Raw genomic sequence first — 13,617 nt, 5'->3', positions numbered from 1 at the left:
CCTCTGTCCCTCCTGGCAGAGAGGGTAAGGCCATGGATCGATATGGCAAGCGATTGTATCAGAATGCTATGCTTGCCAATCGTTCAGGTAACTATGCTTTTCACTTTTCTTTCTACCTGAAGCATTTAATCCAGCAGCTTTCTATGCTTCAAAAGTATTTGCCTGAACGTAAAATCCCTTTATTTCAACAGTATACTTCCAGTCTATTACAACTTCGGAAGTTCCTGGTCCGTTCGATCTTTGACACCTTCGAGCTGACCTCCAGGGCTACTGCAATGGCTGTTGGCATGCGGCATTTAGCTTGGCTTAGGGTCTCAGAGCTAGATGTTAACCACCAGGACCACCTCACTAATGCTCCTTGCCTGGGTGATGAGTTGCTTGGAGAATCTCTTGATACCACCACTCAAAAATTATCCGCTCATGAGACCAGGTGGGATACTTTATTGAAAAACAAAAAGAAACCTCCATTTACTCGCCCTTTTCGACAGCAGTCTTCCTATCAAAGACGCTATTCTGCTCGTTCTCTCCAGCAGTCTCATACCCAACCTTGTTGGCCATGTCAACAGCAGCAGCAACAGGTTCGCCAGCAGCAACAGCAGACAGTGAAACCTTCTGTTCCGCCTAAAGCTGCTCAGCCCTTTTGACTTACTTCTCCAGGACATAGCCAGTCTTCCCCCTTCATCCCCTCTGCCTCAGCCTATCAGGGGACGTCTTCAGTTTTTTCTCAACCGTTGGCAACTCATCACCTCAAACCAGTGGGTTCTCTCCATCATTCGCCACGGTTACTCTCTCAATTTTCAGACTCTTCCACCCGACAGTCCTCCAAAAGAGTCTGCTTTGCACACATCTCAGTCCTCCCTACTGCTTCAGGAGGTACAATCCCTTCTTCTTCTGAACACGATAGAGGAAGTTCCTCTAGATCAGAGGGGGCAGGGATTTTACTCCGGTATTTTCTGATTTCTGGATCTCAGGGACCTCAACAAGTGTTTAGTCAAGGAGAAGTTCAAAATGCTATCCCTTGCCACACTTTACCCTCTTCTCACTCAGGCTATGCTCCCTAGATCTCAAAGAGGCCTACACTCACATCTCTATCCATCTGACTTCCAGGCGGTATCTCAGATTTCAGATCCATCACCGTCATTATCAATACAAAGTGCTACCCTTCGGCCTAGCCTCGTCTCCCAGGGTATTCACAAAGTGTCTCATATTGGTGGCTGCCTTTCTGAGATCTCACAGTCTCCAGGTTTTTCCTTACCTGGACGACTGGTTAATCAAGGCCTCTTCATCTCTGCAGGTGATTCAAGCAACAAATCTGACCATCTCGTTCCTTCACATTCTTGGTTTCGAGATCAATTACCTGAAGTCACATCTCATTCCCACTCAACGACTTCAATTCATTGGAGCGGTCCTGGACACCAATCTCATGAGGGCATTTCTTCCCTCCGACCGTCTTCAGACCCTGCTCCACATCTGTCATCATGTGTTTTCTCAACACACCATTTCTGCCAGACAGCTGATGATTCTTTTGGGGCACATGGCCTCGACAGTTCATGTTACTCCCCTCGCCCGTCTCCATCTACATACCCCTCAGTGGACCCTGGCCACTCAATGGTCACAGGCGACGAATCCCATTTCACGACACGTATCTGTGACATCGTCTCTTCGGCAGTCTCTGCATTGGTGGTTGAACTCCTCCAATCTATCCAGAGCAGTGTTTTTCAACCGCTGTTCCGCGGCACACTAGTGTGCCGCGAGATGTTGCCTGGTGTGCCGCCATCAGGGCAGTACCACCAGTCTAGGGAGAGGGGCGGTCCGCTCCACGTGGACAGGAGAGAGCTGGACGGGGAACCCGCGGAATTCAATACATCTCGAGCCGCGAGGCTCGTCTTCTGTTCCTGCCTGCCCTGCAGCTAACATATAGCCGATCGCAAGCGTTCCCCGATGTCAGCGCTGACGTCGGAGGGAGGGCTTAAGCAAAGCCTGCCCTCCGATGTCAGCGCTGACGTCGGAGAATACTTCCGTTCGGCTATTTGTGCGCGGCAGTGCAGGCAGGAAGCAGAAGACAAGCCTCGCGGCTTGAGCTTCGTTTTGCTGAGAAAGTTGCAAAGATGGGCTGGGAGGCAAACACGGAACACAAAAGGGGGGAGGGAGTGCGTTTTGGACACAAGGCATGAACTTGGGAGAGAGGAAGGGAGGGAAAGAGATGCTGAGGTGGGGGAGGGCATGCGTTTTTGGACACAGAAGAAATGGACTTGGGAGAGAGGAAGGGAGGGAAAGAGATGCTGAGGTGGGGGAGGGAATGCGTTTTTGGACACAGAAGAAATGGACTTGGGAGAGAGGAAGGGAGGGAAAGAGATGCTGAGGTGGGGGAGGGCATGCGTTTTTGGACACAGAAGAAATGGACTTGGGAGAGAGGAAGGGAGGGAAAGAGATGCTGAGGTGGGGGAGGGAATGCGTTTTTGGACACAGAAGAAATGGACTTGGGAGAGAGGAAGGGAGGGAAAGAGATGCTGAGGTGGGGGAGGGAATGCGTTTTTGGACACAGAAGAAATGGACTTGGGAGAGAGGAAGGGAGGGAAAGAGATGGTTGTATACACGGGGAATAGAAGAAAGGAGAATTTTTGGTCATAGGGAGGGAGTGAGGTACAGATAGTGGCATACCAGGGTGGGGGGGTGCTGTCTGCCCCACCCCGGGTTTACGTCCCAAGGGGGTGCACAGCTGGCCACCCTCCAGTGTTGTCCCTAGGCCGGCAAACTGCGGCTCTTTAGCCACTTGAGTGCCACCGCCGCCAACGGTGTTGTTGGCGATGGCAGCATTATAAAATACTTTCTCTGTGTTTATTTGATTCCTATTCAAGAGAATTACTTTATATATAGTCAATATAGGCACAGAGTTAAATTTTTTAACATTTTCTAATGGTGGTGTGCCACGTGATTTTTTTCATGAAACAAGTGTGCCTTTGCCCAAAAAAGGTTGAAAAACACTGATCCAGAGGTCTTCTTTTTCCATCTGCCTCCTCATTACATGATCATCACCACGGATGCCTCCCCGCATGCCTGGGGAGCACACATGGACCATCTCCGCACTCAGGGTCTTTGAACGGTCCAGGAGCGTCAGCATCACATCAATTTCCTGGAACTCAGGGCGATGTTTTATGCTCTCAACACATTTCAGCATCTTCTCTGACCCCAGGTTCTTCTTCTGTGCACAGACAATCAGGTGGCCATGTACTACATCAACAAGCAAGGAGGGACGGGCTCTCTTCTGTTGTGTCAGGAGGCTCAGAAGATTTGGTCTTCGGCTTGCAATCTGTTCCTCAAGGCTGTCTATATTCAGGGCGAGCAGAATTATTTGGCGGACAACCTCAGCAGAATTCTTCAGCCTCACGAATGGACCCTCGATTCTTCCATTCTCCAGTCCATCTTTGCTCAGTGGGGCACTCCTCAGGTGGACCTCTTTGCGGCTCCTCACAACCATCAACTGCCCCAGTTTTGTTCCAGACTCTACTCCCCTCATCGTCTGGCAGCAGATGCGTTTCTCCTCAATTGGACGGAGCGGTTTCTTTATGCCTTTCCTCCTCTGCCTCTCATGTTATGGACTCTATTCAAACTCCAGAGGGAAAAAGCCACTATGATTCTCATCGTTCCTCAGTGGCCCAGACAACATTGGTTCTCCCTTCTTCTTCAGCTCGGTTCCAGGGAGTCCATACTTCTACCAGTGTTTCCTACTCTGCTTACTCAGCATCAACAATCCCTTCTACATCCCAACCTGCAATCTTTCCATCTGACAGTTTGGTTTCTCTAAGGCTGAACTCGGCTCAAACACTTCTTTCTCAGCCTGTACGTCAGATTCTTCATGCCTCCAGGAAGCCCGCCACTCTCCAGTGTTATCAACAGAAGTGGAATCAGTTTTCTTCCTGGTGTCTGCTTCATCATCATAATCCAACTTCGTTAGCAGTAGAACTAGTCTTGGATTATCTACTCTCTTTGTCTGACTCTGGTCTCAAGTCTACAATTACTGCTTTTCATGAACCAGTTCACGGAAAATCTCTTACTGCTCAGCCTTTTGTTTCCAGATTTATGCGAGGCCTTTTCAATGTGAACCTCCTCCTGTTATCTGGGACCTTAATGTGGTCCTCTCTTCTCTTATGAAGCCTCCATATGAACCATTGGCCACAGCTCATCTCAAATTTCTCACTTGGAAAGTGGTCTTCCTTATTGCTCTCTCCTCTGCCAGGAGGGTCAGTGAGTTACATGCACTTGTGGCTGACCCACCTTTCACTGTTTTTCACCATGACAAGGTGGTTCTTCGTACTCATCCTAAGTTCCTCCCTAAAGTTGTCTCTGACTTTCACCTTAACCAGTCCATCGTTTTACCAGTTTTCTTTCCTAAACCTCATTTCCATCCTGGGGAACAGGCTTTGCATACTTTGGACTGTAAGCGTGCTTTGGCTTACTATTTACAGCGCACCAAACCTCACAGATCGTCTCCCCAGCTTTTTCTCTCTTTTGATCCTAATCAGCCGGGTCGCCCTGTGTCTAAACGAACGATTTCCAACTGGCTTGCGGCATGCATTTCGTTCTGTTACGCTCAGGCCGGACTCGCACTGGAAGGTTCTGTCATGGCTCATAAGGTTAGGGTTATGGCAGCATCTGTGGCTTTCCTCAGATCTACACCTATTGAGGAAATCTGCAAGGTTGCTACTTGGTCCTCAGTTCATACGTTCACTTCTCATTACTGTCTGGATGCCTTCTCCAGACGGGATGGACATTTTGGCCAATCTGTTTTACAAAATTTATTTTCCTAATGGCCAACCTTCCCTCCATCCCTCTTTGTTAGCTTGGAGGTTATCCATCAGTTAAGAATATGCTGCCTGCTTGTACTGGGATAAAGCACAGTTACTTACCGTAACAGGTGTTATCCAGGGACAGCAGGCAGATATTCTTACGACCCTCCCACCTCCCTGGGTTGGCTTCTTAGCTGGCTTATCTTAACTGGGGACCGCGCGCCTCCGTCGGGCGGGAAGGCACTTGCGCATGCGCGTTGCGGACAGACTAGAACTTTCTAAGTTCTTAGAGTGCAATCACTCTAAAATTGTCCATACCGGGGCTCCGTCGGTGCCGTCACCCATCAGTTAAGAATATCTGCCTGCTGTCCCTGGATAACACCTGTTACGGTAAGTAACTGTGCTTTCCTGTAGACAGGTGTAGAGGCCTTAAAATTCATCTGTTCGTATACTCGCCTGCTTGGGGTACCAGAAGAGTTCTGGAATTTGGGGGATTGTCTGTCTCAGACAAGTATGCTTTTAAAAAATGTTTGCATTTCCTTTTTGAGCAGGGTCACACAGTGGTGAGGTTTTGCACTAGTCTATCATCTTCACTTGAGAAGAAGTTATTAACTTAATGCAGGTTGCACTCAGGTAGATGGCTTGATTTTAATTTTTTTTTTTTGCACCTTGTTGTATCTTCAAGTATTGCATTTAGCATTTTAATGCATTCTACTTACAGAGCAGAACAGTAGTTTTATCGGGGTGTTCCTCCTTTCTTTGTATTGTGTTGCATGGTGATATTTGATGGCTTTGATACAAACTGAGAGGCTACAGTACAGCCCCCTGAGGAGGAAGGCAAAGCCAAAGAAAATGATTGATGTCTTCAGCAAGAAAATGTGGTTTGAGGGTGACTACCTCCCCTTGTTCAGGACCTTCACCCGTCTACAGGAAAGAAGATTATCGAGGTAAGAACCAAATCTTTCTATATGAAAACTAGCTTCTAAAAGGATGGCTGTATGTCCCTAATGATAAAACCTCATCATAAAAATACAGAAAGATCAGATTCCATATTCAGTATTGTAATTAAAAATGAAGCTTTGTTTCTCTTGTAAAAGCAACTGATTAACATCCCCTCCTCTCCAATATGCCTGTATTTTATGAATTGCAATAAAATGCTCAAAATAGGTAGTTTGCAAACAATGCAAATCTCTCACCCTCAAATGTGTCTCCTGTAAGAGACATATATTCCAACAAAGCCTTTTACCTAGATTATTGAGGCCATTTGCATTCCAAGAGCCAATAGTCAAATCCCTCCCTACCCTACTTAATACAGGTCCTTGAACCTTCCCTCCCACCAATATCCTGCCCTTTCCCCCCTCCCTCCTGAAGATGCTGATCTTCCCTAACCATGATCAGCCATCCCAGAAGTCTTAATGTACCCCACCTTCTCTGCTTCCTCCCCCTCCCCTATATTCACATTCATACTCAAAAACAGACATCCATCCACCCAACCATACATCCATTTTCAATCACCATTAACATTACCCACAAACAGTTTTCAATAAAGTGGAACCTCCCTCCATTTCCTAATCCATTCTCCAACTGTTTAGTAGTTGATATCACTATTTAACATAGGTCTCAGGGAAAAGTTTATCCTGGCAGTCCAGTTATCGATTTGGTCAGCTTCTTCCTCTGGCATACAGCCGTTTGCCAGACCTGACTACTAGAGAGGTCTCTATGGAAGGTCCCGATGTAGTAGGCTTAGATGGCACAGGACAGCCCATTTCTCTCAATGCAGCCCAGGCTTCTTCCACAACCTGAATTTCCCTTGATTTACTGTTTACTGTTATCCAACTTCCAAAAGGGAAGAGCCACCGATATATATGACCCTCCAATCAAAGTACTGTACATGGGTAACATCTTTAAATGCCCTCCTCTTCTGAAGTGTAGTCCAGGTCAAGTCTTGATAAATACTGACTTGGATATCCTTCCAAACTCCCACCATTTCTATTTTTAATTCCTGGAACCAGGTCTGCAAAGCAGCCCACCCCATGGAAGCAGACTTTGACCTTAAAGTCTGCAATCTCCTATAGCCAGAGCTGTCCCTTCAGCGCGGCTCCCCACGCTAGAAACTGTTATCGCAGTTTTGTAAAAGAGGGGGTAAGTCTAGGTCTGCCCACCTCCCACCCTTTCCACTCCTCCAAAAATGTCCCTTTTCGCTCTAGGCGTACAGAGGCAGGGTAAAGGCCTAAGGTGGTTTTAGATACGTCTAGAACAAGCTTTGATTATTGGGACTTGGATGATCTGTCTTTTTGATCGTCCAAGTACCGACTCAGGACACTATCTGTACGTTTTTTTAAATTATGAGTCCCATATTGTCTTTCCATGTATTTCCCCATCCTCATATATACTTAAAGCCTTCTTGATGATACCAGGCTTTGAGCCACCTATTGTAGTCCTCTGTGTTATGAACTCTTTCTTCTCCCTTTCCATATGTAGGCAGTACTTCTGAGAAAGCTACAGTCTGCAAAAGGTTTTAAGCCCTCCCCTAGTTCCCGAAAGGCTTTCTGCACTTCAAGTGGGGAGTTGTCAACGGCAAGTAATTCCCTATCTTCAATGCAGGTGACATTTTCCTGTAGCTTTTCAAAATTTAAGATATCCGCATCTGGCCCTTCGACATCTTCCTTAAAATTACTTTTTGATGCACTTGTTTTAAGTTCTAAAAATGAATAAAGAATATAAAAAAAAAGAAATTTCACCATCTCAAATAACTCCTGTTGTCTATTAGCCGTGAACTTAATTTTCTCACAATAGTATTTATCTCTTTCTAGTTCACAATAAGAATGATATATCAATCAGAATTAATGATTATCATAATTATCCGTATCTTTTGTCTTTTTCCACAATCATTCAAATTTCCTCACTTCCCGTCTCAGTTCCAGCACTGAATATCCAGGTTTGTGAAATTGGGTTTCCCGTATCCAGTTAAATGTGATATCCAGCATATAAATTTTATGTGGTCCGATTTGTCTGGTTAACTTAGGCAGTTAAGTATTGAATATCAGCACTTAACCACTTAATGCCAACTCTGCTCCCAAACCGCCCACAAAATAGATGACTACAGCTTTAGCAGCTAGTGCTGATATTCAGTGGCACTAATCAGTTAAGTGCTGCTGAATATGAGCGAATAGTCCTACGCAAGGAATTTAACTGGCCAAGAGCCTCTCCTGCCTGGTTAAAACAAGCTTTGAATATAATGACTGAGAAATCATAGTCCTCTTTCCCTCTTTTTCTTGTTTGAGTTAGGATGGTCTATAATTCAGATATATTTATTTATAATACAATGTTATTCAAAGAAGAGCAATCAAGATGATAAAGGGGATGGAACTTCTCTCATATGAGGAAAGACTAAAACGGTTAGGGCTCTTCAGCTTGGAAAAGAGAAGGCTGAGAGGAAATATGATTGAAGTCTCCAAAATCCTAAGTGACGTAGAACGGGTACAAGTGGATCGATTTTTCACTCTATCAGAAATTACAAAGACAGGGGACACTCGATGAAGTTACAGGGAAATACTTTTAAACCAATAGGAGGAAATTTTTTTTCACTCAGAGAATAGTTAAGCTCTGGAATGCATTGCCAGAGGTTGTGGTAAAAGTGGATAGCGTAGCTGGTTTTAAGAAAGGTTTGGACAAGTTCCTGGAGGAAAAGTCCATAGTCTGTTATTGAGAGAGACATGGGGGAAGCCACTGCTTGCCCTGGATCGGTAACATGGAATATTGCTACTCCTTGGGTTTTGGCCAGGTACTAGTGACCTGGCTTGGCCATCATGAGAACGGGCTACTGGGCTTGATGGACCATTGGTTTGACCCAGTAAGGCTATTCTTATGTTCTTATTCTTGTATTTTACCTTTTCAGATGGACTAAGAAATGAACCAGAAATGTCATCTGTCAAAGTTCAAGGACCTTTAAGTGCTGTTCATGGGCTACCTCTCAAACTGCCTGAAGGGTTCAAAAACAAAATGATAGCACAATGGAAATCAAAGTTCATGAGAGAGGAGGAGGTGATGGCAAGGACGGTAAGGCATTATTATTCATTATTAGTGTTTGAATCATTTGTACAGAAAAGAAAAGGTTATAAACAATCAGACAGGTGAATGCAGACCAGTGGCGTACCTAGCATATGTGACACCCGGGTCCCATCATTTTTTAATTCTCCACTCCTCTGTATGAAAAACATGATTTTTAGTAATAATCCACATGTCGAATAACAAGAGTATACCTAGGAAAATGCAGCATCTTACATACTGCAGTGAGCAGTAGAACATCAATACACCCTTTGTAAAACAAAACAAGCCAGACTAGAACAGATCAGTCATGCACAGTCAATATTAATAGAAAACCATGACTTTTATGCACACAGCAAAAATTCGAATGGTACTATATTGATAAGATAAACAAATAACAAAAACCATTCACAAAACTCAAAAAAGAGACACCGATTCCAAAGTAATTTGTTAAAATTTACTGTAAACCTTAAATCTAATTGTTTAAAATATTTAAATTATTAATTAATTATTACGGGGAAATACCTCAGACATAGGAGTAAATCTTTTCAACTGCAACTATTCAAGAGAAGAATGAATTAATCTCTTGCCTCCTTATAACATCACAGGCTAATTCCCCACCTCCCTACCAAAATATTTATTTTCTGAATCTGTCTAAATATTTTTTTTACTATCCATTCCTCAATTTCCCTTTTTCACTGTGTCTATGTAAAGCTTGCCACCTCTTTCCCTTGCACCCTCCATTATTTAACTAACTCCATAGGCAGTGGAATGCTTTTTTGTTTGGGTGACCCAGACCCCGCCACCATAATAATACCGTGTTTCCCTGAAAATAAGACAGTCTTATATTCATTTGGGGGCCCCAAAAAGGCACTAGGTCTTATTTTCAGATGGGGCTTATTTTTTCACGTACATGATTATCTCTCCATTCCTCTCCTTCACCCCAATTCTTCCTCTTTCCTTTCTCTCCCCTCTCACCCATCCCCTTGTGCCTTCCCTTTGCAGCATCTTTCTGTCCCTCCATCCCTCTGTGCAGCAGAACCCTTGCCCATCTTCTATCCTTCCCTCTCATCTCTCGTGCAGCAGAACCTTTGCCTAGTTTCCATTCTTCCATCCCTCCCATCCCTTGTGCAGCAGAACCCTTGAGCACCTGCCGCCGCACAGCCTAACCGCCAAATCCCCGCTGACACTCCATCCTTCCCTCTCATCCGAATCCCGCCGACCGCAACCATAAATACCTTCCTGCAGAGCAGCATCAGGCCAGCAGCACTCTAAACAGGCTGCTTCGTGGCCTCTAGAGTTTTTTCCTTAACTTGGTATTGTCTAGTCTTACCAAGGCTCCTTTGGAACCCCTTCGAGATGCTACTCTCTTGGACTTGATGCTCAAGACCTTTTTTCTGGTCGCAATTACATCAGCGCGTTGTTTGTCAGAACTGCAGGCTTTATCTGGCAGGGACCCTTTCCTCCGTATTTCAGAGACAGGGGTTTCCCTTTGGATGGTTCCTTCCTTCTTGCCGAAGGTAGTTTCGGCTGTCCATGTCAATCAAGAAGTGTGTTTGCCTGCCTTTCAAATGACAGGTTCCCAGTCACAGGACTGCCTGTTGACGAAACTAGATGTGTGCAGAGTTCTTCTGTGTTATCTGGAGGTCACCAATGAGTTTTGTCTCTCTGACTTTTTTTTGTGCCGACTCATTCAGTTAAGCGGGGCGGTCCTGCTTCCAAGGCCACGATTTCCAGATGGATCCATAGGGCCATTTCATCAGATTACATTCTTGTTGGGAAACAGTCTCCCATTTCCGTCAAGGCGCATTCTTCCAGAAGTATGGCTTCTTCATGGGCTGAAGCTGGATTTGTCTCTCCTGAGAAGATTTGTAGGGCGGCAATGTGGTTACACATTTGCCAAGTTCTACAGAGTACATATAGCTGCAAGACAGGACTCAGTTTTCGGTCCTCAGTCCTAAGGGCCAGCACAGCAACCCCAACCTAACTATTTGGGGGACTGCTTTTGTACTTCCCAGCTGTCTAGAATGTCTGACCTATTGCACTGGAAAAAGAGATTATGTACTTACCCTGGGAAGCTCTTTTCCAGTAGATAGGTGAGACATTCTGGACAGTAGGGTTATTTACCTATAACTGCATGGCTACAGAAGGAATTCACTCCGGATTTTTCATTCTGCCTCTGGACTACTTCACTGAACAGTTTAGTGCCCTGTCTTTTCTGCACCTGCTTACAGTTTTCAGTCTGTTTATGCTTCTCCAAACTGATTCTTGGATGTTTGTCGGCCCTTGAGGGCTGGGAAGAATTTGTATACAGTATGTGTTCTATTTATTGGGGAGTAGTTTCAGAGCTCCTTTGAAGACTGTGTTGGTGGTTAATGGTACTTTTTTGGACAATAACCTCTAGAAGCCTCACCATAGGGTCTTGCATCTATTCCAGCCTTGGCTGCAGAACTTACAAATAAATGCATCCCTTTCTGCTAGGTCATCTCTCAGGACACTCCCCTCTAAGCTCAGTTTGTTTCTGCAGCCTTGCTGCAAACTTCTAATTATTCTTGCTCATGATTTTATTTCTCACTTCCTAGTCTTATTTTGTTCAGTGTCACGGGGTATTGCCCAAGTGCTGTGGATTCGCTCTGGGGGAGTGATCCTTCGGTGGGAGATCACAGATTTTTCCTTAAAGATTGCTTCTGGGGGTGCCCTGTTAGCAGAACCTGCAGTAAGCCCTCCAGACAGCTTGCAGATCAGATCGGGTCTCCAGATTGGGAGCCATCTCTCCTTGGGTTTGTCTGCTGAGGGGTAGAGCGCAGGCTGCTGCAGTCCCATGGAGGTTCGCTGGGATCGGGACCAGACTGCGTATCTTCCCTAAATCCCCTGATGGGTCCTGGTGGTCGTGATCTGAGGTGGCAGGGAAGGTGAGGTGGTCAGAAGACCTGAAAATCCAGTTTAACAGCTCCAGAGGTACTGATCTTCCTTGCTTGCACTGTGTATTGCTGGCTGCCATAAAAATGCATTGCAGCACGTCTCTGAGGTATCTGTGTGCTTCTGAGTTTGGCGATTTTGGGGGGGAGCTGAAATTGGGGTTTTGGGTGGTTTTGAGGGGAATCTGTAAAATTGCCATTTTTCGCGGTTCCCTGCGTTTTTCCTGGGCTGTTTTAAGGCAAAATCGGCCATCTAAGATTTTCTTTAAAGTTTTTAAAAGTGTATTTTTTGGACTTAGAAGCTTTGTTTTTGCTCCAAACTTCACATATGGCCTTCTCAGGACAGGATGGTATGGATTCATGTTGTAAATGCAGTGGATGGCTGGCGGATTCGCAGCCGTGTATAACATGCGCTGCGGCCCGTGAGGGCTGTGAACCGTGCATGGATTCTGCACTACCCCCCTCCGGAGAGGTCCTATCTTCCTCTGATGCCTAATTTGGGCATGGAGAGCGCTTCCACGAAACACAAGCGCAGTTCCGGGGAAAAGTCTCATAAATCTTCTCAGCGTTCCAAGTCTGAGTCCCTCAGAGCGGCTCTTGACGCTGGTGATTTTTTTTTCCCACTGGAATTTGTGGATCTGGTGTATCAGGCTTTTATGAGAAAAAGGGCTATGCCTGTTTCTCCTCCTCAGACTCCAGTGCAGCAGTCTGCTCCGCTTTTGGAGTCCAGCATTCCTATTTCTTCCTTTGCTGGGGCACCAGAAAGCCGGCGGCAGGTGCCCGCCATTGTTTCTGCTTCTTTGCTGTTGCAGGTTTCCTCGTCAGACTCCGCAGTCATGGCGTACTTAGTGGAGCTCGGGGATACTCATAACATTAGGTTCTGAGACCTGGGGAATGACCAGGCAGTGAGCAGGCTCTTCAAGTCCAGCCACCTGCCCGACCTTATTTCGGAGTCGCTACGACCACTGAAACTTGATTCAGACCAAGCGGTGCAGGCAGAATATTCAGTCATAAGCTCTAAGCCTCCGCTATCCGCTGCATTTCTGGACAATGCGGATTTGGTGGAAATGCTCTTGGAGGTCAGGGAGTCCCCAGAAGTGTGCTAGGGCCATGGCAAAGTTATATCCCATGGCGTCGGAGTTCACCAAGCACTTAGTCCCGTCGAAGGTGGATTCGGCTGTGGCTCAGGTCACTAAGCATACCTTTTTACCCTCAGACGGAGGGGTTGTCCTGAAGGATGTTCAGGACAGAAGAGTGGATTTTGTTCTCAAGTCTCTTTGATTCTGCTGCGGCGGGAGTGCGAGCAGCAGTGGCCACTTCCTTTGTGGCCCGGGCATATCATGCCAAGCTCTGCCAGGATCCCAAGGTGGTTGTCCTTCGTGCCCTTGACTTCCTGGTTTCTGGGGTGAATTATTTGGCAGTCGCACTCTATGACATTTTGAAAGTTTTTGCTAAGCTGGAAGCTTATTCTGTGTCTGCCCGGCGAATGCTATGGATTCGCCTGTGGTTGGGTGATTCTTCCTCTAAGGCTACACTGATTAGGTTACCTTTTAAAGGTTTGCTCTTGTTTGGCCAGGGTCTGGATGACCTTATGGCCAGTGTTCAGGCCAGTGTTCCCTCTAAGGTGAGTGCATGAGCGATCGCTCACTATTTTCAGTGGCGTCGCTCATACGCTTTCTCCTGTCGCACACTCGAGGGCGGGCAGAGGTGAGAGGAAGCGGCGGCTCCTCTCAAGATCCTCCACTGCATCGGACTTCCGATGCAGGTGGGGATTCGTGAGAGGAGCCGCTGCCATGTCTTCAGTGTCGTACCAAGGGGGGGGGGGGTGGTCCGCCCCGGTTGTGCACCTGCCCTAAGGCTGCAGT

At 46.2% G+C, this 13,617-nt stretch overlaps 1 protein-coding gene across 8 annotated transcripts in view; it reads left to right on the top strand.

Annotated features, from left to right (window-relative positions):
• The window catches only part of HYDIN (HYDIN axonemal central pair apparatus protein), a 1,718,235-nt gene that overhangs the window by 4,006 nt on the left and 1,700,612 nt on the right, over positions 1-13,617 (top strand). For 5 of the 8 annotated variants that reach the window (XM_033943279.1, XM_033943282.1, XM_033943276.1 and 2 more), the window contains exons 2-3: positions 5,699-5,734; positions 8,686-8,846. In XM_033943279.1, the coding sequence (XP_033799170.1) occupies positions 5,699-5,734; positions 8,686-8,846 (197 nt within the window). The remainder of the gene's footprint in view (positions 1-5,698; positions 5,735-8,685; positions 8,847-13,617) is intronic. The other 3 variants (XM_033943280.1, XM_033943278.1, XM_033943277.1) reach the window with 1 other exon arrangement.

Source organism: Geotrypetes seraphini, chromosome 4 (genome assembly GCF_902459505.1).
Source record: "Geotrypetes seraphini chromosome 4, aGeoSer1.1, whole genome shotgun sequence".
NCBI classification, from domain to species: domain Eukaryota; kingdom Metazoa; phylum Chordata; class Amphibia; order Gymnophiona; family Dermophiidae; genus Geotrypetes; species Geotrypetes seraphini.
The sequence above is the reverse complement of the archived record's forward strand: the minus strand, read 5'-3'. Positions and strand labels throughout refer to the sequence as shown.